This window comes from Alosa pseudoharengus, unplaced genomic scaffold (genome assembly GCF_046254945.1).
Source record: "Alosa pseudoharengus isolate Yale_2024_CS ecotype anadromous, Long Island Sound unplaced genomic scaffold, YU_APseudo_1.1 YU_APseudo_1.1_scf_2, whole genome shotgun sequence".
In the NCBI taxonomy this organism is placed as follows: domain Eukaryota; kingdom Metazoa; phylum Chordata; class Actinopteri; order Clupeiformes; family Clupeidae; genus Alosa; species Alosa pseudoharengus.
Genome location: NW_027468663.1, coordinates 33,604,710 through 33,628,934, shown reverse-complemented (window position 1 = coordinate 33,628,934; position 24,225 = coordinate 33,604,710). Strand labels below are relative to the sequence as shown.

General features: G+C 43.2%; 1 protein-coding gene across 2 annotated transcripts; it reads left to right on the top strand.

Moving 5' to 3' along the window:
- The first annotated feature begins 85 nt into the window (after positions 1-85).
- On the top strand, positions 86-24,135 carry pds5a (PDS5 cohesin associated factor A). Of its 2 annotated transcripts, none has more exons than XM_076294708.1 (33): positions 86-181; positions 1,095-1,248; positions 9,640-9,843; positions 9,931-10,017; positions 10,170-10,267; positions 10,444-10,570; positions 10,940-11,020; positions 11,269-11,409; positions 12,447-12,562; positions 12,667-12,761; positions 12,859-13,004; positions 14,225-14,376; positions 14,643-14,756; positions 14,986-15,067; positions 15,276-15,324; positions 15,469-15,608; positions 15,902-16,017; positions 16,152-16,257; positions 16,535-16,695; positions 16,838-16,961; positions 17,085-17,243; positions 17,506-17,574; positions 17,663-17,799; positions 18,007-18,130; positions 18,613-18,817; positions 19,322-19,436; positions 19,533-19,665; positions 20,677-20,796; positions 20,988-21,050; positions 21,148-21,293; positions 21,398-21,482; positions 22,587-22,864; positions 23,085-24,135. In XM_076294708.1, exons 2-33 carry the CDS (start codon positions 1,135-1,137, stop codon positions 23,086-23,088), a joined length of 3,891 nt encoding a protein of 1,296 aa, XP_076150823.1. In that variant the 5' UTR covers positions 86-181; positions 1,095-1,134; the 3' UTR covers positions 23,089-24,135. The 2 variants fall into 2 exon arrangements, with proteins under 2 accessions (XP_076150823.1, XP_076150824.1); XM_076294709.1 differs by lacking the exon at positions 86-181 and adding an exon at positions 359-420.
- The last annotated feature ends 90 nt before the right edge of the window (positions 24,136-24,225 follow it).

Genomic DNA, 24,225 nt, shown 5'->3' with positions numbered 1-24,225 from the left:
TGCTCGGCTCTCTCCCGCCTTGTTGGTTCTCTGTTGCGCTGCTTCATGTGGGCCGAAGGCGGCGCTGCAGCCCTATGTTCAAGGGACACTGAAACGCCGCTGAGAGAGAGGAGAGCTTTTGTGCTGAAACTAAAAACCAACCCTGAACCTGACACATGAATTAAAACAATTCCTGCGTAAGGTAAATATTGCAAATATCTGTGAATCTGAGTGCTGGGGCATGTATCGATATTATCCAGGTTTTCGTAAACTAGTTGTTGGAAGAGAGCTATCTTTTTGTATTTACTGAGATGTTGAAAATCCTTGTGGGCAACAACTTCGGGGAGGGAGGGCGATGAGCCGCTGCTACTGGAACCTTGATTTCCAGAGCTGCTGGGGGAAGCAATGGGTTCTATACAAAGCTGAACTTTCAACTAACAAGTAAATTTATCTACATTTTCTCATACACAAAGTTTAGTTACTTTCGGGCTACTGTCATTGGGGTGTATATTTTTCCATCTGTTATTCATCTGTTTGATAGGAGCGAGTGTTTATGTTTTTTATGTCTTTAAAGTGACAGTGTAAACGGGATCTTTTGAACAGTTCGAGGCCTAGCCTAACTGAAATGGCTAGGCCGTAATGTTAGTTGTGGAAAGGCTAGCTAGCATGCCATACCGTACAGTGTGAGCGCTAACGTGTGCTACTCAGCACTCAGCTACCCCAACGCGGGTTTGCCACATTATGTTTATTCGTAATCACTCCTATGTGTAGATTGAATTGCATTAGATAAATGTAGTCGCCGATGTGTGGTACACTTTAGCCCTCATAAAGCTCATCTTATGAGGGTAAGATAAATGCTTATGAAAAGAACGCAGCGGATACTAGCTTTGTGATTAACATTAGCCAGCTAACTAGCTCCAGCCTGATGTTTTTATTTTGGAATTTATTTTGACACCGCTTCGACAAATTATGTTGAAGTCAACAGGAAATTTGCTTCTTTTTATGTACTTAACTGGCTTCAGAAAGGGATCGGGCTTTTCAAGAAGGCTCTAAAACGATATTTTGGAAAAGTGCGGCAGATTCCCTTTGCTGAACTTTTGTTTTCCGACCCATAGAGGCCAGTAGAGGACTGTCTGGATAAATAGTTGAACGAGCATGGAGTTCCCGCAACAACAGAAGCCGGCGGGGGAAGGCAAAATCATCTATCCTCCGGGGGTAAAAGAGATCACTGACAAAATCAGCAACGATGAAGTGGTGAAACGGTTAAAGGTAAAACCAAACAACTTTTTTGTTAGCATAATCACGTAGCCTATATTTGACCTGTTGGCCTAAACATGTGATGTAGGCCAAATCCAGTTCGTTCCCAACTTGTCATACATTCTGTCATACAGTATGCACATATTTAGTAGCTGTTGTCGGTAGCATATGAGGTGGCTGCCGGGTGTGTGTGTGTGTGTGTGTGTGTGTGTGTGTGTTTGAATGACCACTTTGCAGTGGGTCACTGTCCTGAGTAAGTCCTCCTCTGACATACCTTCAGGGAAGGCTGTTAAGCAACCTATATAGAATCTCTTTCACAATGGGAAATGGGAAGCTCACAATGGGAATGGGAGCTCAGGTGGAATTCAATGGTCATGGCTTAAATGTATCTGCCTGTTGCCTCCTACAGTGCTCACACGTACAGGCTTCCTACGCAGTATGGAAAACCTGGAAAAGTATAGAATTTGATTTTAGTCATTTTCAGGCCTGGAAACAGGGCACTGTTTGCCAAAACCAGCCAACACAAAGACCGCTTCTTCCCCCAAGCAGTCACTCTGTTGAACACTCAGTAATAGCCCCCACCCTCTGCTCATCTACCTCATGTGTACTTCAACCTTACAGTTACTGTTCTTTTTTTGTTCTTTTTACTCTTTTTATGTTTTTTATTTTTTATATTTGTATGTTAAGTGAGTGTTGTACTTTGAGAGGAAAGATTAACTGGAGTCAGATTCCTTGTTTGTTTACACAAACCTGGCCAATAAAGCTGATTCTGATAAGTATGGGGAAAAAATAACAAGAGTATGGAGACTTCCAGACTTGTGCATCTACAGTAGGCTATTAATGACTTCTCAGGTCATAATGAACCGTTCCTACTGTTGTGTTGCTTAACTGTCGGTCCACATCGTCAAGATGCAATTATATGGTGGTCCTCAGAAAAATGTCTCCCCCAAAGGGGACCCTGGCACCAAAACCAAATCGAGAACCCCTGGTCTATGCAAATGCCCTACACCATTGTGCACTGGTATGTTTGCGTAGCTCTGCTATTTTTGGCTAAAGCACTGGTACACTTTTTCATTTAGATTTTGTAAAAGTTACCAAGACATGGATACTGCATTATCTGATAGAACCGTTATTGCAAACAAAAAATACTGTCTAAGGTGATTTCTGAGCCTCTGCCAGCACTGAACTAGTCTCTATTATATGTAGCTATGCTGTATCTATAGAGAACTAAAAATGTGAGTGCACCTTCCAACACAGTGCTTCCTCAGTGAAAATTATCCAACAATGGGCAAATGTGAGTTTTCTGAGGGCTAAGATATTATATATTATATTAACATAACTTAATATATATTAACATAACATAATAATTGAATAATACTTAATAAAATTACTAACTTAATAATATTAACGTAACATAATAAATTATTTAAATAATAAACATTGACTTTGCACTGTCCCCACTGCTGAAATTAGGGCTCTCAGTCATTGAGCAACGTGTCTCATGCATTAACTAAAGCTATTGTGTGGCATGTGGGAGCGTTCAATTGATCGACTGATGTTCATTCTTATGACCCGACTTAATTGGACGAATATTAAGTGTAGTTTTTTAATTAACTTAAGTTGTCCGTATGTTTATTTTCCCTGAGACTTGTTTATTTGGACAGTGGGTAACCTTTGATGATGTCATAATGTATTCTTCTGATCTGATGTGCATTGAACATTGTTCAGCATTTACCAACACAGCAAGAAACCGATGGATATGAGTTAATTCTGTGTGTAATCTAGAGTTTCTGCAGATAAGGGTTTAATATTGGGCGATGTTGGGTATAGATAGGATGGAGCATATGAAACAGGATAGGGCTTAGTAAAATATTGATAGGACACATTCAGGACTACTAATCAGATTCCATCTTTTGGGGAACCTTGTGGAATGACCCCTGATCTGTTTACAGTGCATATTGTTTTGTGCTCAACATGAGCATTTGCTTCACAGGTCCTGATTCAGTTGGAATTTGTTTCAATTTGGTTAGTTAGTATTTATAATGACAATAAGATTGTGTTTGGAAGTTGTGGAAGATGTGAAACTCATATTTGAAGGGCATCACACATAATACAGGTTTTGTACTTTTTGGTTACCTTTCATTAGTGTTGTTTCTTCAGCAGACATCTGGAGCCCAAAGGAGGTTATGGGTTTAACTGTTATCAGTGTTTGTGCTCCCTTTGGAAATGAACCGATGACCTTGGTCTTCTTACTGGTCCTCTGTTATAGTGGTGTAGAAATGCATTCTGGGAGCATGTTGGTTCTAGTTATTGGTGTGTCTGTGTCTGTTAAGTCAGAGGTTTACTAAACTTAAAACACAGGTTTAGTGAGGAGTTTATAATGCTTGGGAATGATTTGAATAGGTGCTCTCAAAGATCGGCAAACTTGTTTCATGTTTCCTCCTTTGGCAGCTACTTTACTTCCATCCAGTTGCATTTTTCCAATACCAGTATTATGCAAATGTACATGGTATGATAAGTATGGACTATGGCATACCATAATGTGGTTATACCACTTCAACGCTAGTTGGTTCTATTGTAGATAACAAAGTATCCTTCCTTTTTGTTCTGTTTTGTAGCTTTAGGCTGGAATGTGAAGTGTTTGCATTCACCAATACACGTATTAGCTGCTTTCAGACCTACGTGTAAGTCTTCATGTTCTGTGGATTTCAAGCGGTTGGGCCGTATATCTGAACAACATAACCGGCCATTTAGAATTCCGAACTTAGCCAGCTTGTTACACTATTCCCCTCCTAGTATTTCTAATGGACATTATGTAAATAAGCTTGTGTCTGAATAAGGCTGCGGAGCATGCGGAGATTCTGTTCATGTGTGTGTTCAACCACGTTCAACCTGTTCAATCACACATATTCTGTTAATGTGCATCGGTGTCGTTTACACATATGACTGCATAATGTCAGCATGTTAGCATCATATCTGAATCACCCGAAGGGTCGGACCTCCGTTTGACAAAGCTCTGCATATACTGCGGAGGACGTGTCTGAAAGCAGCTATTGTCAAGTTCAGCACATTCTTGATCCTGTCCTCCAGCTGTGCAGTCTATGTGTGCTTAATAAAAAAATACTCTGGTGTTTGTACTAGTACTTAAGTTCTAGCTCTGTAAATGGCAAACAAAGTGGCTTGGAACAGGAGGTCTCATGCTGTTTTAGCCAGTCAATGTTTCTTCAAGAGCACTGAAACGAGGTGCGTATTTGATTGATTTGTTCAGATCCTAGCAGTGTTTTACCATCTTGTACATTACCTTTTTTTGGCAGAGTAAAATCTTAACAAAGCTGGCTAAACTTAATGTGCTGTCACTGTTGGGGTGCAGCGATAGGCTTCACCAGTGGTTCACCAATGTTCAACACATATTCACTGAGGCCAGATCAAATTCAAGGTGTTCACTTCTGTAACCAAAGCTGAACAGTAAAATGTTACCAAGCTATTAAGTTATTCCAATATTAAATGGATTGCATTCATGAGAGACAACAGCATTGTAAAAAAGAGTTCACGAGGAAGTGAGTGTAAGCCTTTGAATATAGCTGATGTGTTGCAGCTCCATTGCTTGTTGTCTGACGAGAGGGAGATGAGGAAGTGGAGTCCTGTGGTTGTGTTAGCACTCAGTCCCCTGGTGCGGGTGAAGTGATAGTTGAGGGATTGCATGTAGTGGTAGCCTTGAACTGATAGGGATGTGCAGAGGAAATGCCATAGTGCAACATTGGATTTCCTTGGTTAGAGAAAACACACATTTTAGTGTCTTGCAGTTAGTGTAGCAAATGTTTGTGTAAACCGCCCTCTTGTATAAAGTGGGTTTAGTCCACTTTTCTTATTTGGAGCTGAACTGGCATATGCTAATGTTGTGAGAAAACATTTATAGCTCAATGTGTTTGTGTACTTTGTGTTTGCTTTGTGGACATGCCGGAGGAGTTGTTTGCTAGAAGATCAAGAGAATGCACAAAGAGATCACAGTAAAAATCCCCAAACGTGTACTATCAAAACCTGTTAAAAGCTATTGCTTTTGGAAATGAAGAATTGTCTTTTTAAAACATATAAGCATACCAGTACTGAAAGAAAACATAATCTTATCCCTTAAATGTAATGCCTAGTAATCCATGCAAGACTAATCTTTTAGTCTAAAACGACCTACCTCATTTTAGCCTACACTGCCATCATAAAGGGCCAGGAGGATAATATTTGTGTTAAATGTTGTTAACTGACATGTTATCTGATCTCTGTGGCTAACTTTCAGTCAGTGCCAAAGATAGAATGAAAATGTACAGATTTGTCCACAGCATTTTGCTCATTTATCAGAGTGCACAACTAGGATAATAGTTTAGTACACACAGTACATTGGAAATGAGTCTTGCTGTGTTGTTGCATGGCTCAGTTCTTGGTTTTGTGTTTGTATTTAACTTGTAGCTTCTACATTAACCTCTTCTGAACCTGACCGTAGCAGGTTAGAGGAAGGAGACAATTTTACATTTGCCGCAGTGTCTCAACAGATGTGATCGTGTGGCTACAAAATATGTTTGATGCCGTGGAAAATGAATACTGGAAAGCAACGGCAGTACAGGTGCTTCCTTATGATGTGGTGGTAGAGCTCATCTGAAAACATCAGTCTTGCATGAGATGGGTGATTACATAGCATGAGTTTAACAGGGCTCATGCACTGAGTGCTCTCCTTCTCTTCTAAGTTGCCGAGCTGAGTGAGTGAGTGAGAGTGGAGTCTCCACAGCGCTCAGCTCTGCTGGACGGCTGTGTGCCCATCCCCCCTCTCTCCCTGTACTCACCCACTTTGGTCTGCTCTGCCTGAGCCTGCAGCTCTTCAGAGTTCTCCATGGTCCTAAAGGCTGTAGGTGTTGAGGCTGTGATGTTTGTGTGGCGGCAAGAGGAGGATTAACCACTCGATATTGAACACCCTTTAGACCCCTTAAGTATTGTTAACACCGACTGCAAGATATACTTGTGTTGCCATATTGACATCTTTGAATATGATTTAATTGGAAATTATAATCGATAATTTACATTCCCATTATTATCAAGAAAATAAAAAGGTCACAAAGCAATCTATAAAGCGTAAAATCTCTTAAAGTGTGACTGTTTTCTCCACACACACTAGACAAATGCATTGGGGATGCCTGCCATGCATGCACAGTGGGAATGTGCAAAAAATGGTTTTCTCAAAAGTTTTTAGGAACTGGATCAATGGATTTAGAATGGGATCTCATTGAAGTTCCTGTGAGTGCAATGGCAAATATCCCAATACTTTTGTCTATAGACTAGATTGGTCATCTTCAACCATTCAGTGTAATGTTGAGTGTAGTGTTGGGTATGAAGTTCTTTGTACAGTATGTGAAAAGCATACACACAGGAGGAGAGACAATTTTGACCTTACGATTTCTACGGACACTACGCTAATGTTCTCAGGGATGTTCTACCCAAAATCCATAGGGATAGGAAATGTAGGATTAACATATTTCCTGCCATCAAAAATGTTGTGGCTTAAAAGCAGTACACATTTTAGTAATAAATCACTGTTTTTAGCTCCCTCAGTACACTTTTTATCAGGTACTTTCAGACACAACACTTGTAGGGACTCCTCCGTTACAGGAGATACGCACTGGAGGAGCTCCCCTGGGTATTACACTTTTCTTTCTCCATGCGCACTGCCAGTCGGAACGCTCAGGCAAAGTAATGCTTTTGTTAATGGAGCACATTTGTTTGGCTTTTTTCCCTTCTCTCACAGGTTAAGTAGGCTACGACACTGAACATGTGAAACATTTGTTCTGCTATATCAGACTAATTTTAGCTTTCTCTTCACAACCCTCTCACAGTACTTTGTCTGTATGAAGCATCAGTGGATAATTATAAGGTTTTTTTTTTTTTCAAACAGATTACCATTATACATTAATAGAAAGTGATTAAGCGGACTGCTTTTCTGTTAAAGCTATTGAATTTTATCAACAGATTTGAAGATCAGGCTTAACGGGTAATGCGCAAAAATAAATCAGCATTCCAGATATTTTGCTATATATCCACTGACAAAACAATGGATTTGAGGATGTCCTATTGGGCTTAGGTAACACTGATAGACATTTGAAGACCTAGTGGTCAGAACACATGATCTATTTGCCTATGCTTTGAAAAATATATAAACTCTACCTAAAGACGTAGTTCCTTAGTTTTTTGGTCTTGGTTGATTTTTTTTTATCTTCATGAATTGTACCCACATTACTAAAGAGCACCTGTTGTTGGATAAGTCATTGGAGCCTAGTAGCGCTTCTTTCCCCAGCTGCAGAAACCGATAGACATTTGTTTAACTCAATTCAATTTTTGGCCAACCAACTAATTGATTAATCAAGAAAATAATCACCAGGTTAGTGCGGCGCTACTATGTATGGTTTTCATTTAAAAATAACAACCTTTATATTTCCATCATGATTGTGCATGCAGGACCAGCCCTGGGTAGCCAGCAGGAAGCAGGTTCCCTTTCATAACTAGGCAGTTCAATATGCTTTACATCATCAGTAGAAATCACAACAATTAAAATATGAAAAGAGATATTTAAAAAAAAAAAGAAATTAATGGGGGGAAAAACAAAGTAAAAGAGATAATTAAATAAAAAGCAGACATTAAACAGATAAAGACAATGAATAAAGTAGATTCAAAAAATAAAAGTTAAGTAAATATCTAATACAAGAACAAAAAAATATAGTAAATAAGTAAATAAATAAAAAGAAAGAGTGTCAAGATACTAGGACTAAAACATAAAACAGTAGAGAATGGCTAAAAAGCATAGTTAAAGGGTTAAAACATTGCATCTGATGGTAAAAGAGGAAAGATCTACTAAGAGAAAGCAGTAAAGAATAAATTAGTTTTAAATCTGGTCTTAACACTATCTTTTGTCGGGGCACTTTTCACATGGTTTGGGAGTTGATTCCATAGTTAAACAGCATAATAACTAAAAGCAGCTTCACCACATTTCGTTCTGACACTAGGTGTGACCAGTGAAAGATTCAGCTAGGATCTAGGATCAGTCAGGATCTATGTGTGAACGACATACACGCACATTACAGCAGCAGTACTTTAAAATCAATTCTGTACTTTACACATACCTGTCAACACTCCCGTTTTTCCCTGGGTTTCTCCCGTATTTCAAGGTTATCTCCCAGCACCCTCCCGTTTTGTTATTTCTCCCGGAAAACTCCCGTAATTTGCATGGCCATCAAACTTCATTTTAAAATCATTGATGCATTCAGGTTGCCAGATTGTGTATGAACACATACACGATCACTTAGTTTCAATTTCAACCGTTTTGTCATAGGCTAAAACCTGGCAACCCAAAACCCAAATAAGGAAGCGGGTGCCAACTGCGCAGCCTGAATCTCGTCGTAAGCAAGCGGGCTAGATGAATGGCCTACTCCAGAACTAGCTGTTGTGAAATTGTTGGGAATTTAATTGATTAACACATCACATAAACTGTTATTGAGTGTTGTTGATACACTGAACTTGTTCCCTCGGAACCAAATCTGACAGCAAGCAGCTTTGGAGTTTTGGAAGTAGGCTGCAGGCAGCTGGTGGATACATAACTGGCATGCGTAAGGTAATGGTAAGGTAAAAGCAACGACCGAAATGCAGTTTTGAAACACGTGTATGAAACGTATTAAATATGCAAACACAGATCCGGTATAAACACTCCCCACCCCCCCCCCCCGAAAAAAAATCTCCCGTTTTTGGAAAGCTAAATGTTGACAGGTATGACTTTATAGGAAGCCAGTGTAGAGATTTAAGTATTGGTGATGTGGTCTGCTTTCCTGGCCTTGGTTAAAACTCTTGCTGCTGCGCTTTGAATTTGTTGTAGTTGAATCAGAATTGTAATGAGAGGCAAAGTAAAAAACAAGTTTGAAGAAATGTTTTTTTTATTATTTCCCATATGTTGTAATGTTGTAACCTATTGTACTCAAAATATTTAAGCAGCAGCTGTATAAGAATTATTCTGGTTTCACACAGATTTTTTAAAATAGCAGACTGCCTTGGCTTGGCTGTGCTTGACCAGTCAACATGCTTAACGTCACTCATGGCTCCTGGATGCTGGGAAAGAATCTAACTTGAAATGGGGGTCTGAATATCACCTAATACAACCGTGGTGACGACCACGTCTCAAGGGCCGCAAGAAACCTTACATTGATGACGTCTAATTCTATTCATATTTATAATTGTTACTTTACACTTGACTTTGTTGTGTTGTACACTCCTCCACACGTTTTGAGAAACACAAAGGGTAAGAGAAAAGAAATGAAGAAGAATAAATTCAAATGAAATTAACCGGTTTTCTCCTCTGTGCTCCCTCTGCTGCACTGATAGATGGTGGTGAAGACGTACATGGATATGGACCAGGACTCTGAGGAGGACAAACAGCAGTACTTGGGGCTGGCCTTGCATCTGGCCTCTGAGTTCTTCCTGAGGAACCCCAACAAAGACGTGCGGCTGCTCGTGGCCTGCTGTCTCGCAGACATCTTCCGCATCTATGCCCCCGAGGCGCCCTACACCTCACACGACAAACTCAAGGTTCTCATACAGTCATTCCTTTATTTGTGTGCTGAAGTGAAGGGTTTCACTGTTTTGGCTGTAATAATCTCCTGTTTTTTCCTTCAGGATATTTTTCTATTCATCACACGGCAGTTGAAAGGGTTGGAGGACACCAAGAGTGCCCAGTTCAATCGCTACTTCTACCTTCTGGAGGTAAACACACACATAAACAAATACTATAAAAAATAAAAAATATAACCATAAGTGTAAGAAAGAAGAGTGGAGAAATATTGGCTGCCCTCTCTTGTCAATGTTGAATTGTTCTTAATGCAGTTCATGGAAAACAAACATTTTGATCTTTGCAGAACCTGGCATGGGTAAAGTCGTATAACATCTGCTTTGAGCTTGAAGACTGCAACGAGATCTTCATTCAGCTCTTCAAAACCCTCTTCTCAGTCATCAAGTAAGCCATTTCCCTCTCTTGTTGGTCCTAACCACGCCATTCCATAGTGCCCACTAACTTTCAAATCAGTCTGCATTTACTTGCTGTTCATCACCAACTGCCAGTGATAAGGGTGCACATTATACTGAAGTGTTTGTGTGTGTGTGTGTGCGTTCGTGTGTGTTTGTATGTTACAGTAACAGTCACAATCAGAAGGTACAGATGCATATGTTGGATCTGATGAGTTCCATCATATTGGAGGGAGATGGAGTCACACAAGAACTGCTGGACACCATTCTCATCAACCTCATACCAGCCCACAAGGTACTCAATTACATCACTGGCCACATGCAGGACCACTTAACCAATAACCAGCCACTCATGGCTCACTGAACTCCGTGACCTCATACCAGTTCACAAACCCTCTCCACTCGCCCCTCAGTAAATCTGAGAGCTCAACAGTTACCAACCTCAACCACTTTAAACAGCTACTTTGTCCTTCTCTTTGATGTACATTTCAAGCTACAGTGCAATTACAATATGTTGTAGAGGTTGCACAGTTAATCCCTGAATGTATTAATGATCAGTTGTATTCTGCTGACTCTGGATGAGGTCATTGTGGTTTCTTGAAGATTAGGGATGATTACTCAAACCCCCCACCCCTCCTTCTCCCCTCTTTCTGTCTCACTGTAGAACTTGAATAAGCAGGCGTATGATCTGGCTAAAGCTTTGCTGAAGAGGACTGTACAGACCATTGAAACGTGCATCGCCAATGTAAGTCTTGACATCAGTATTACCCATAATGGGTAATAAAGTGAAAGATCATCGCTCATCTGTCGAGGATTGGTACTGGAGGTAGCTTATAAAAGATCTGCAAAAAAAAATCTGCACACTCAAGTCTGTACAAAAAAGGCTTTTACTTTGAATCTTACCAGTATTACCCATGAAATTACTCCTGTGTAATGACCTCCCTGACCCTGCCCTGACCACCCTGTTCCCTATTCTCCTCTCCTCCTGTCCAGTTCTTTAATCAGGTGCTGGTGATGGGGAAGTCCTCGGTGAGTGACCTCTCCGAGCACGTGTTCGATCTCATCCAGGAGCTGTTCGCCATCGACCCTCTGCTGCTGGTGTCGGTCATGCCCCAGTTGGAGTTCAAACTGAAGGTGCCGCAGACACACGCATAAGCACTCACACAGAATATTGAATCTTTTTAGACAGACAAGCAGAACATGACTGCCTTAAACGTCCCACATACTCGACTCACCCGACCAGTAGCGCGACAATGTGACATCACAGAAGCGCTTGCGCGTAGTGGTCACGACACTAGTTGCAATATTCTCCTGAACAGAGGTGTCGCTGTTGTGAAAAGACTAACGCTAACTACGTTACACAGCAGAAGAAGCTGCAGTAAGAAACACTAGTAGCTAGCCTCTGTGATGGTACTTCAGACTTATGATTGCTACTATTCACAACTACCATCATCATTATCATCTAGTTTCCAAGGTGTGTGCACAGGTAGATAGATAGATGGATATATAGATAGATACTTTAGTCATCCCGAGGGAAATTTTAATAATTTAAACAGTTTAGTTAGCTGGCTAGCTAGCTAGCAGCTGGCTGAGTTTGTGTAATTTCCTGAAGTGGAAAGAGATTTTGTTCAGGCCTTAATAGATATCCTTTGTTTGAAAATAAATCGTTTCTATTCTTTCCTCTTAATTCCATGTGTTGCAACACTGGTAACTTTGTTAACTTATCCAGCAAACTATTAAAAATGCACGACTGTAACAAAACACTGCAACTCTCGCTTGCCCTTGAACTAGTCCATCTTCCTGTTTCCGCCTTGTCGCGCTCGTCTGAAAAAAAATGAGTGGTGCGCTACCCTATGGCGCTACCTCGCGCTACCTGGCTTCAATCCTGGCGCGCCAGCAAGATCTACGTCATTTTGACGTCACGTTGTCGCGCTACCGGTCGGGTGCGTCGAGTATGTAGAAGCCCTTAGTAGTACAAGCAAAGCTCATCTTGTATTTTCTATTGAAGAATTCATGGCAATAGAGGAATTCCTTCAAATTGACCTTATGAAATGTTGATATGATGTTCATTGATTTCCTCATCATAGTCAATGTCAAAACAGTACAGTTATTGCATCAAAGTAATGGCTGTGAAAAGAATGGAAGTATTAAAGCATGATTTGTTTGTGCAGAGTAATGATGGTGAGGAGCGGTTGGCAGTGGTGAGGTTGTTGGCCAAACTCTTTGGTGTGAAGGACTCTGAACTGGCCACTCAAAACCGGCCGCTGTGGCAGTGCTTTCTGGGAAGGTAAGAGGACAGCCCTGTGCATGCATGATGACATACTATGGTTCCTATATGGAGAGCAGGGGAAACTGGCGTTAGTGTGTGATAACGCTGTGATACGTTTACAGATTTAATGACATTCACGTCCCTGTGAGACTGGAATGTGTGAAGTTTGCCAGCCACTGCCTGATGAATCATCCTGACTTGGCAAAAGACCTTACAGGTGTGCTTTGTGGTTTTATTGTGTTTGTGTATGTATTAACTATACAGTTTCAAACACACACAAATTAACTTATGGTGTTGTCTGTGCGGCATGGTAGATTTCCTTAAAGTGCGGTCACATGACCCGGAAGAGGCCATCCGTCATGATGTCATCGTAACAATCATCAACGCTGGCAAGAAGGACCTGAACCTGGTGAATGACCAGCTGCTGGGGTTTGTCAGGGAGAGGACGCTGGACAAGAGGGTGAGTAATCTATAACGAAGTCATTAGTGTTGTCCACATGGCCAGCATCCACATGAGTTTGTCCTGGATAGATAGATAGATGCATACTTTTATTCAAAGTCAAAGTCAAAGTCTGCTTTATTGTCAATTTCTTCACATGTCAAGACATACAAAGAGATCGAAATTACGTTTCCCACTATCCCACGGTGGAGACAAGACATATTTTACCAATTAGATCCACAGACAAACATAACATTCAAGTAAACAATATAAAAAGTAAATAAGAAGGCACATACAATGAAGAAATAAGAGCAGCAAAATTTGGGTTGAAATTGTGCAATTGTGCATACAGTAGACAGTCAATATAATAGTGCAAAAGTCTGAGGTAGTTATGTTTGACCTAAGTATGCAAGTGGCTGAGTGGTGCAAGTTATGTAAGAGCAGCAGAAGAGTGTTCAGAAGTGTTTTCAGGACAACAGGACAACAACAACAAGTTGCAAAGTGTGCAAGTGTACAAGTGGAGTAGTGCAAGTGGAGTAGTGCAAGGCAGCCATTGTGGGTCCAAAGTCCAGGATGTTATGTAGCGGAGGGGGGAGAGGGGGGGATCAGCATCCTAACAGCCTGGTGTATGAAGCTGTTGGTGAGTCTGGTGGTGCGGGTGCGCAGGCTTCTTCTTCCCAGAGGGCAGTAGATCAAACAAATAGTGAGCGGGGTGACTTGCATCACTCACAATTGTGGTCGCCTTGCGGGTGAGGTGGGAGGTGTAAATGTCCTTCAGGGAGGGGAGTGAAGCACCAATAATCCTTCCAGCTGTGTTCACTATGCACTGCAGGGCTTTCCTGTTGTATTCAGTGCAGCTTCTGCCCCACACCGACAGAAGGTCGACCTCCAACCTGTATTGCCTCTCGTCGCCCTTGGTGATGAGATCCACCAGAGTTGTGTCGTCAGCAAATTTCACTATGTGGTTGTTGCTGTAGGTTGCAGTGCAGTCATGCGTCAGCAGGGTGAAGAGCAGCGGACTGAGCACAGCTTCATCCCCACAGGGGAAATTCAGCTTCAATGCCAGCTTCATCCCCACAGGGGAAATTCAGCTTCAATGCCAGAATTCAGCTTCAATGGCAGCTTCATCCCCACAGGGGAAATTCAGATGTCCAGCTGCAGTGTGTTGTCTACCAACAAGCATTCTTACTGCAATACTCCTAAAAACATGTACCCTGTGTAACTGTGAGCATGTGTTCCAGTGGCGTGTGCGGAAGGAAGCCATGATGGGTCTAGCTCAGCTGTTCAAGAAGTACTGCCTACATCACGAGGCTGGGAAAGAATCCGCTCAGAAGATCAGCTGGATCAAAGACAAGCTGCTGCACATCTACTACCAGAACAGCATCGATGACAAGTAAACACCAACACACACACATGCACACAGGAGTATACAGGAGTAAAGTCCGCAATGGCAAGTGTACAAACATGCACAGGTCAACCAAGCCAAGCACACAGCGTGTCATACAGACTCACTAGTAAAATTGATTATGTAAACACTACACAGATCTACATGCCCACTACCAGAACAACAATAATAATACCTCCTTCACAGAGACACAGTGGCCTTGTAACTCACTTCTTCCTAAAAGTGTCCTTTTTTTCTGTGTGTGTGTGTGGTAGGCTGCTGGTGGAGAAGATCTTTGCTCAGTACATGGTTCCTCACAGTCTGGAGACTGAGGAGAAGATGAAGTGTCTTTATTACCTCTATGCCTGCCTGGACACCAACGCAGTCAAGTACTCCATCCCTACTCTTATCCTATAGTATTTCTGGCAGTACTGAGATGTGTGTAGATCTTGTTTAAGCACCATTATCACTCTGAGACATGCAATGTATTATCTCCCTCTCTCTTCCCCCTTTTCTCTCTCCCTCTCTCTTTCCTTCTCTCTTTCCCCCTTCTCTCTCTCTCTCGCTCTCTCTCTCTCTCTCTGTCTCTCTCTCTCTCTCTCTCTCTCACCCCTGCAGGGCTCTGAATGAGATGTGGAAGTGTCAGAACATGCTCAGAGGGCTGGTGAGGGAGCTGCTGGACCTTCACAAACTTCCCACGGTGAGAATCTCCCATCAACACATCGCCTTTCTGAAGTGTCATAGTTCCCACTTCTAGAAAAACATTGGGATGGGAATTATTCATGAATAATTTAAGTGCATTGCTAGGTTATGAATGGTCATGGAAATGTAATTAAAGGTCTTTGGAAAGTCATGAGAATGTTTTGGACTTAATGGACAGAATGAATGATGTGTTTCTCTGTCTGCAGTCTGAAGCCAACAGTGTTGCCATGTTTGCAAAGCTGATGACCATTGCCAGTAAGTTGATATAAACGTCCTCAAAACAACCTAAAAACATCCCGTTGAAGAGAACTGTCCATTCTCTCTTACTATCTTCACAAAGTCGTTCATGGTGTGTGTGTGTGTGTGTGTGTGTGTGTGTGTGTGTGTGTGTGTTTGCAGAGAACCTGCCTGACCCAGGGAAGGCTCAGGACTTCATGAAGAAGTTTAACCAGGTGCTGGGGGAGGACGAGAAGCTGCGTGTGCAGCTGGAGCAGCTCATCAGCCCCACGTGCTCCTGCAAGCAGGCCGAGCTGTGTGTGGTGAGTCCCATCGCAAGGCTCTAATGCCACACGTGCGCGCACACACACACACACACACACACACACACACACTCTCTCTACGGTCCCCTGAGACTTTCTCTCCCCCACACACTCTCTTCTGCCATGAGTGTGTTTAGGATGTAGTGGGGATATGTACCCTTGTTACATTGGTTTCTGTTTTATGTTGTATTTCTAAAAAGCTCATGACTCCTTTTGTCGCACACATTCTCCAGTGTTGTGTGAGCAATTGTGGAATAAAAGCAACTGACATTTGTTACTATGTGTATATGCAGAGAGAGATTACAAGGAAGTTGACGTTCCCCAAGCAGCCCACCAACCCCTTCTTGGAAATGGTCAAGTTCCTGCTGGAGAGGATTGCACCTGTGCACATAGATTCTGAAGCTATCAGGTGAGACAGCATATGAGTGTGTTGTGGTGTATGGGAAGAGATTGTATAACAGTAGATCTCTGTGAGTGAGACTCCTAGTGGCGGTGTCGTGGAACTGCAGCCTTCAGTTGACCATTTATTGTGTATGTGTGCAGTGCTCTGGTTAAACTGTTGAATAAATCCATTGACGGAACGGCTGACGACGAAGAGGAGGGAGTCACCCCCGACACAGCCATTCGCTCAGGCCTGGAGCTGCTCAAGGTACGTGGGCTGTTTGATCTAAATCTATGAGCTATGTCGGCTCACTTTGGCCGAAATAAGATGTGCCTGACATTCCATGATCTGCTTAGCTTACTGGATGCAATGAGGACTCCGTTTTGCTGATTTTACACAGTCAGACTGTTGACCCTTGCATAGCGCAATGCATGAAGGGGAAGTGTTTCTCTTTCACCCTGCATCTGTCTGAGCTCTGTTGCTCATGCACTTGTCGGCATGGAAATTGACCAGCTCTCTTCTCTTCTCTTTCTGGTGTCTGTAGGTTCTGTCGTTCACTCACCCCACCTCCTTCCACTCTAGCGAGACCTATGAGTCACTTCTGCAGTGTCTGAAGATGGAGGATGACAAAGTGGCCGAGGCAGCCATCCAGATATTCAGGAACACGGGACACAAGATTGAGACAGAGCTACCACAGATTCGCTCGTATGTTAAATACACAGACACAATCCTCAAAATGGGAGTACATATCAGAATACATTTGTGCAAAGTTGATTAGGTGGTTGTATTGAATCTGATTAATCTAAAGTGTGTGTGTGTGTGTGTGTGTGTGTGTGTGTGTGTGTAGAACTCTGATCCCCATCCTGCATCAGAAAGCGAAGCGTGGCACCCCACACCAGGCCAAACAGGCTGTTCACTGCATCCACGCAATCTTCCACAACAAGGAGGTGCAGCTGGCCCAGATATTTGAGGTAGGCACACACAATTATATTATATATCTAAATTAAGGATCACATATACAGAACATAGATAACCTATGCCATGGGCATTTAGACATGAAGCTCACTTTTCTTCTCCTCCAACTCCCACCCCAGCCTTTGTCTCGCAGTCTGAACGCTGATGTCCCGGAGCAGCTGATCACTCCCCTGGTGTCGCTGGGCCATATCTCTATGCTGGCCCCAGATCAGTTCGCCTCACCCATGAAGTCCATCGTCGCCAACTTCATTGTCAAGGACCTGCTTATGAATGACCGAGTAAGGCGCAAACCCCATAGACAGCAGAGCTAGAGCCAGATGGCACAGAGACGGAGCCAGAAGTTGGTCAGCTCGTTCCTCTTACAAAACTTTAAGGACTCTGTGGCACATTTCCAGCTTCTGTTTATGCTTTGTTCTGCTCTCTGTAGTCCTACTCTGAATGTTTTTTTTAATGAATTGAAATTGCTATGATACTGTAGCTACATACTGTAGCACTGTAGATACTGATGGGTGTGTTATCACTGTCCTGTCTGTGCATCAGTCATCAGGTAACAGGAATGGCAAACTGTGGACCACAGATGAGGAGGTGTCTCCTGAAGTGCTCGCTAAAGTAAGTAGCTGAGGAGGGAGACGACACATGATGCTAATAGGGTGGCCCATTTGAGTCTAACTCTGTGTCGGTCTGTGGTTGAATGTAGGTGCAGGCCATTAAGCTTTTGGTGCGCTGGTTACTGGGCATGAAAAACAACCAGTCCAAGTCTGCCAACTCCACACTGAGATTACTGTCGGCTATGCTGGTCAGTGAGGGGGACCTGACAGAGCAGAAGAAAATCAGGTCAGCACTCTACATATTGTGTGTGTGTGTGTGTGTGGTGTGTGTGTGCGCACGAGCGCGCGCATGCGTGCACATGCGTGTCCACGTCTGTGTGCTACGACTGTGTGTGTGCGCGCACTCATGCATATCTGTGTGCGTGTATGCCTGTGTGTTACAAACTGTGTTGGAGAATCAGCGTGACTGAGGCCGCTGTGTGTGTGTTTTCAGTAAATCAGACATGTCCAGGCTGAGGTTGTCTGCTGGATGTGCCATAATGAAGCTTGCACAGGAGCCCTGTTACCATGACATCATCACCCCAGAACAGTTCCAGCTCTGTGGGCTCGTCCTGAACGTGAGTGCCCCCTGCCTCGGCACATAAACCTGCCCAATGTGAATGCCCTAACCCTAACCCACGCAACACTCACACTCAACCCTAACCCACGCAACACTCACACTCAACCCTAACCCACGCAACACTCACACTCAACCCTAACCCTAACCCACGCAACACTCACACTCAACCCTAACCCTAACCCACGCAACACTCGCACTCTACCCTAACCCTAACCCACGCAACACTCACACTCAACCCTAACCCACGCAACACTCACACTCTACCCTAACCCTAACCCACGCAACACTCACACTCTTGGTCCTAACCCTAACCCACGTAACACTCGCACTCAACCCTAACCCACGCAACACTCTACCCTAACCCTAACCCACGCAACACTCACACTCTTGGTCCTAACCCTAACCCACGCAACACTCACACTCTTGGTCCTAACCCTAACCCATGCAACACTCACACTCCTGGTCCTTGTGTCTCTGTAGGATGAGTGCTACCAAGTGAGGCAGATCTTTGCCCAGAAGCTGCATCTGGCCCTGGCGAAGTTGTCTCTGCCGCTTGAGTACCTGGCAGTGTTTGCCCTGTGCGCTAAGGACCCGGTGAAGGAGCGCCGTGCCCACGCCCGCCAGTGCCTGCTCAAGAACATCAGCGTCCGCAGGGAGTTCATCAAACAGAACCAGGTGGCACACGGTCAGTGCACTCCAGCAAACAGAACACTCTCATGTGTCTGTGGTGTTCTGAGTTCATGTGACTCAGACAGAACTGCCTCATGCCAACAAAAACACTTGTGCAAAGCAGTCAAAGGCAGACAAAACAATGACTAAACAGGCAGATGAGACCAGATACTGTTGCCTTTAGACTTTATCTTGCCTTTCTTGTCAGAGACATCCTAATACATGCTGTGTCATCTTGGCAACTGTGGACAACTTAAGACAATTAAATACATCAGACTTAATAAATTGTTCCTTCTGCTCAAAATGACAAAAACTTGTTTGAAAATAGAAATGTCACAAAGTTACAAAGTAACTCAAAATCAATTATGTCATTGATTAGATCAGTGTCAACTTGGGACACTGGAAACAGCACTGAAGGGCAGACACTATTGGACGGACTGTGTTTCACTATTGAAAAATTAAAAAGAGAGAGAGAGAGAGATCACGCTGACCTTTCTGCCTCTGTCTGTTTTCCCTCCAGATAAGTTGGTGTCCCTCCTTCCTGAGTATGTGGTGCCCTTTATGATCCATCTGCTGGCACACGACCCAGACTTCACCAAACCACAGGACTTTGAACAGCTCATCGCCATCAAAGAGTAAGCCTGTTTGTCTGTGCTAGCAAATACCCTGTTGTGTTGAATATATACATGAGAGGTTTTGATTAAATTAAATGTGTGTGTGTGATGGGGTAGGTGCTTGTGGTTCATGTTGGAGGTGCTGATGGTGAAGAATGAGAACAACAGTCACGCCTTCCTCAGGAAGATGGTGGAGAACATCAAACAGACTAAGGACGCCCAGGCCCCTGACGACCCCAAAACAAACGAGGTCATTAATTTGTCTTCCTCTCTCTCTCTTTCTCTCTCCCTCTCGGCCTCTGTCACGCTCTCTCGCCTTGCACACACACACACACACACACACACACACATACACATAAAGAGACTGAATGCCTATCATAAATCTCACAGAACAAACAAACCCCCAGAAAGATGTAATCAGACTTAACCATATTTAATCACTGTTGTACATGATGTAGAGCATTGGTTCTCAAAGTGGGGTCTGCAGCTCATTGTCAGGGGGTCCCTGACAAAGTTTGCTACAAAATATGAAATTGTCTTATATGGCAAAAAATGCTACTGTATCAGTATTTGCCCAATTGATCTGCTGATACGTTACATCAATACGGCAAAACACTTTACTATTAATTAACCGCCAACAAAATGAAAGTTATGTGAAGCAAACACTATGTGTTCAACACAATGGGCCAACATTTGACAAAGATACAACTATCTTTTAAAAAAATAATACATACTGTCAAAGTTTGCTAACATGACTATTGTGGTATTAGCACTCTGTTTTTAAAATACATATAACATAAGCATCTAACAGAAAAAAAGTCTATACAGCTACATGATTAACTTGTTTTATGTGTTGCGATTATGAGGGGTCCTTGGAGAATTTTCCACTCCATGAGGGGTCCCCGGCCCACAAAAGTTTGAGAACCCCTGATGTAGAGAATCTAGAGATGCACTAAAACAACAGCCGGTATATTGAGCTGTACTACTGTTCCATGTGTGAGAATGTAGAGATGCACTAAAACAACAGCGGGTATATTGATCTGTACTACTGTTCCATGTGTGAGAATCTAGAGATGCACTAAAACAACAGCCGGCATATTGAGCTGTACTACTGTTGCATGTGTGAGAATCTAGAGATGCACTAAAACAACAGCTGGCATATTGAGCTGTACTACTGTTGCATGTGTGAGGAGGTTGCCGTATGATGTGTGTTGGGTACTTGAAATCCTGTTGCTGACCTTTTGATTGTATGTTTTTACAGAAGCTGTACATTGTGTGTGATGTGGCGTTATTTGTTATTGTGAACAAGAGCACTTCCTGTCATTTGGATTGTCCCAAGGATCCAATCCTTCCAACCAAATTTTACACCACACCAGACAAGGTATGAACATCTTTTACAAGTATGTGTTTAGTTTGTTCATTTTGTTATTTGTGTGTGCGGGGAGTGTTGTATTTTGGATGGTAGTTTACACTGCTGACATACAGCCAGCTTGATAGCAGTGTGCATTGCATTTTAGTTGACCAAGTCTCTCTGTTCAGTGGTTACTCTCTCTTTTTCTCTGTTTTCTGCAGGACTCTGTCAATGATAAGGACTACCTCTCCTCTGAAGCTAGGACGGTTCTTCTCACAGGAAAGGTAAAGACATTTTACATGCAAAATCATCAAACAAGGAAGTGCTGTTGCAACACTCCTGATCACTCACTCACTTTTTTTTCTTTTTTTCTTCCCCAAGCCGAAACCTGTTCCAGTTCTCGGTGCTGTTAATAAGCCCCTAACGGTTCCTGGACGGCGGCCATATACCAAAAGCACCCCAACAGAGGCAGGAAACAACAACAGCACCAACACCCCACCCACCACACCTGCATCCATTAAGACCAGGTATGTCTTCCATCAATGTCTCCACAGTACATGCTAATATGTATAGAGTCCTGTAGTTGCACTAAGGATTGTAATGGCGCTGTTCGTATGTTTCTCTCATGAAGGGACACGGGGGCTGTCGCATCTGTTACCGGAGCAAGAGAAAATGAAGAGAACCCTGTGATTGTGGTTAAAGAGGTCAAAAAGAAGGTAAGAGTGTGTGTGTGCGTGTGCGTGTGCGCGTGCGCGTGCGTGCGTGCGCGCGTGCGTGTGTGCGTGTGCGCGTGCGCGTGCGTGCGTGCGCGCGTGCGTGTGTGCGTGTGACATTGTAATGTTAAGTTATAAGCTAGGAGAGGTTTTCTGCCATGATTCTGAAAGATAGGCCTCCTTCAAGAGTTCAGTTGATATCAAACCTTCATGCTCCTTAATCCTAGGCCAATGTTGAAACTGTTCAGATCCTTAATGGGCCCGTCATTCAGCATCACCACCATAAATTCTCTGCAGAATTGACCTTTACCATTTTAAAGAAAACAAACTTTTTTATTAACAGTCCAGTTACATTCCAGCTCTGTGTACCCTGTAAACTCCTGTGTGAGTGTGTGCTGAGTGTGTAACCTCGTGATTATGTTGAGAGTGAGGGAGAAACGCCAGACAGGTGCTGTGAAATATGAGGAGCAGTCAGGGAGTCTCCTCACACATTCCTCCTCTGCAGCCGCTATTTATACGCCACACGCATCTAGCCTTGAGGCTGACTACTTGAACCTTGGTGGCATCTAGCCGTCAGCCTGACTACTTGAACCTCGGTGGTTCTAGATGGTCACAAAATATCTAAATGAGTTGGACAGGCAGGCCAAACTTCAGAGGCTCACTGAAGGCCTACTGGTTAGGGCTTCGGGCCTGGAACCGGAGGGTTGCCGTTCGATCCCCGACTAGTGGGAACGGCTGAAGTGCCCTTGAGCAAGGCACCTAACCCCTCACTGCTCCCCGAGCGCCGCTGTAGCAAGGCAGCTCACTGATCTGGGTTAGTGTGTGCTTCACCTCACTGCGTGTTCACTGTGTGCTCTGTGTGTTCGCTAATTCACGGATGGGACAAATGCAGAGACCAAATTCCTTGTATATGCAAGTATACTTGGCCTAGAAACCTGATTTTACATTTACATTCATTGTCACTGGATATGATATGACTAAAAAATCTATTCTAAAATATAAGAGCAGACATTAGAAATGGTGTAGGTTGCATCCCCCCACTCCTCAACAGTGGGGCCCTGCGCTGGGGCAGGATGTCACTCACCACGTCCCCTCCCTCCTCCACAGGAGGACCCCCAGACGGAGAACAGCGTCACCCCCAACCCCCCAGCAGCGACGCCTCCGCCAGTGAAGCGCGGACGAGGACGGCCGCCCAAGAGCGCAGCCGCCGTGACACCTGAGAAAGAGGCAGGGGCGCCGGCCAGCGGAGGCGGCCGGGGCAGGAAGAGAACAGCACCAGCTCAGGACCACACCTCCACGGCAGCTACGGAGCCAAACAGCGGGAAGATACCAAAACAGGAAGACGCCAAGAAGGCTGGGACACAGAGACAGATGGACCTGCAGAGGTGAGCTGGGTTGTGAAGGCAGTAGCAGTCATCGTCAGAAAATAAATACACTGTTCAGTCAAGCAGAATGCTTGAGCCCACAAATGTGGTATTGTCCACAAGTACAGCTTCTTAATAGTATTGGTACCAGTCATGTCATAAAAATGTTTAGAATATTACCTAGTTTTCAGTTGAAAGGTCCTCTCCTGTAAAATAATTCATTATCTTTTCTACTTTTCAGGTAAAGGAGGAGTCATGCTGAAGTTTTCACCTGTACAGAAATTACCTGCCTTCCCACAGACTCCAGCTCTTCTCATGCATAACCCCATCACACATGCGTGTGTGTGTACACACACACACACACACACACACACACACACAAAATCAGACATACTGCCCTTTAGAAGTGAATGATGAAAGCTGAAGTGTGTTTGTCTTTAGTTTTTTTTCTCTGTTGTTTTTAAACTCGGGCAGTTTTAAACTGAGAATTGCCTGCAATTAAATCCTGCAGATTTTCCACTCTTTACTGTCTTTCTCTGTCCCCATTTGTTGCGTCTCTCTCGTGTGTGTGTGTGTGCGCGCGCTTGTGTGTGTGTGAGTGAGGTGGGGTGGGGTATGCCTGGTATTGGTGTGAGTGGCCTATAATATGAGTTGTCTGGTCTGTTGCACTGAGTGAGGAGAGCTGAATGTCATGGACAACATTTGTCAGCTGAGAAGGCAGAGAAAAGTTTCCCTTTCTTCTCTCCATCTTGCCTTTATTTTGAACCACTTCACAAAAGGACTTCTTTTCAAATCCAAAATCATGAAACAGATTTTCATACTGAATCAATGGGGTTCCGTCAACTCGGAATAGTGCAGGGGTAATGGGGAATGTTGAAGGTTTTTTTAAGTTGGAAATCATGTTTACTCCATTTTTATTCAAAGTCTTAAGTTTTAGATAGCAACCCTTTGTATTGCATCCATGATTCCCAATGCCATTTTTTTGTTTTTGTTTTTTTTGTGTAGATGTGCACGATTTGAACATATTTAATTTGTTGGATTTATTTTCTTTGTTGACAGGAAATAAATGCTTTTAGAAGTGAAGTTGTCCTGATTCACTGCATTTCTGATAAAAAAACTATTTATTCCCATTTCCTAGTAAACAATTTTACATTGGCCTGTAAAAGTCCCACCTCCCAAATCAAACCTCGCCCCAAAAGAAACCCCACAATTGACTTCTTGTTCATGTTTTCATGTTTTTTAATCAAAGAAACGTTACATTTTCATTTTCACAATAAATAACCATGCTCGTATGACTCATTTGTCTTTTTTATCTGTTGAGTGAAAGAAAGGCTGGCGTGCATTATTCGCACGTGCATTCTCTTTCCTGCACTTCTTCCTCC

Coding starts and splice junctions, on each gene's coding strand:
- pds5a (XM_076294708.1), top strand. CDS start 1,135: ATGGAGTTCCCGCAACAACAGAAGCCGGCGGGGGAAGGCAAAATCATC. Junction 1,249..9,639: donor AAGTGGTGAAACGGTTAAAG/GTAAAACCAAAC, acceptor CTGCACTGATAG/ATGGTGGTGAAGACGTACAT. Junction 15,325..15,468: donor AAAGCTGATGACCATTGCCA/GTAAGTTGATAT, acceptor GTGTGTTTGCAG/AGAACCTGCCTGACCCAGGG.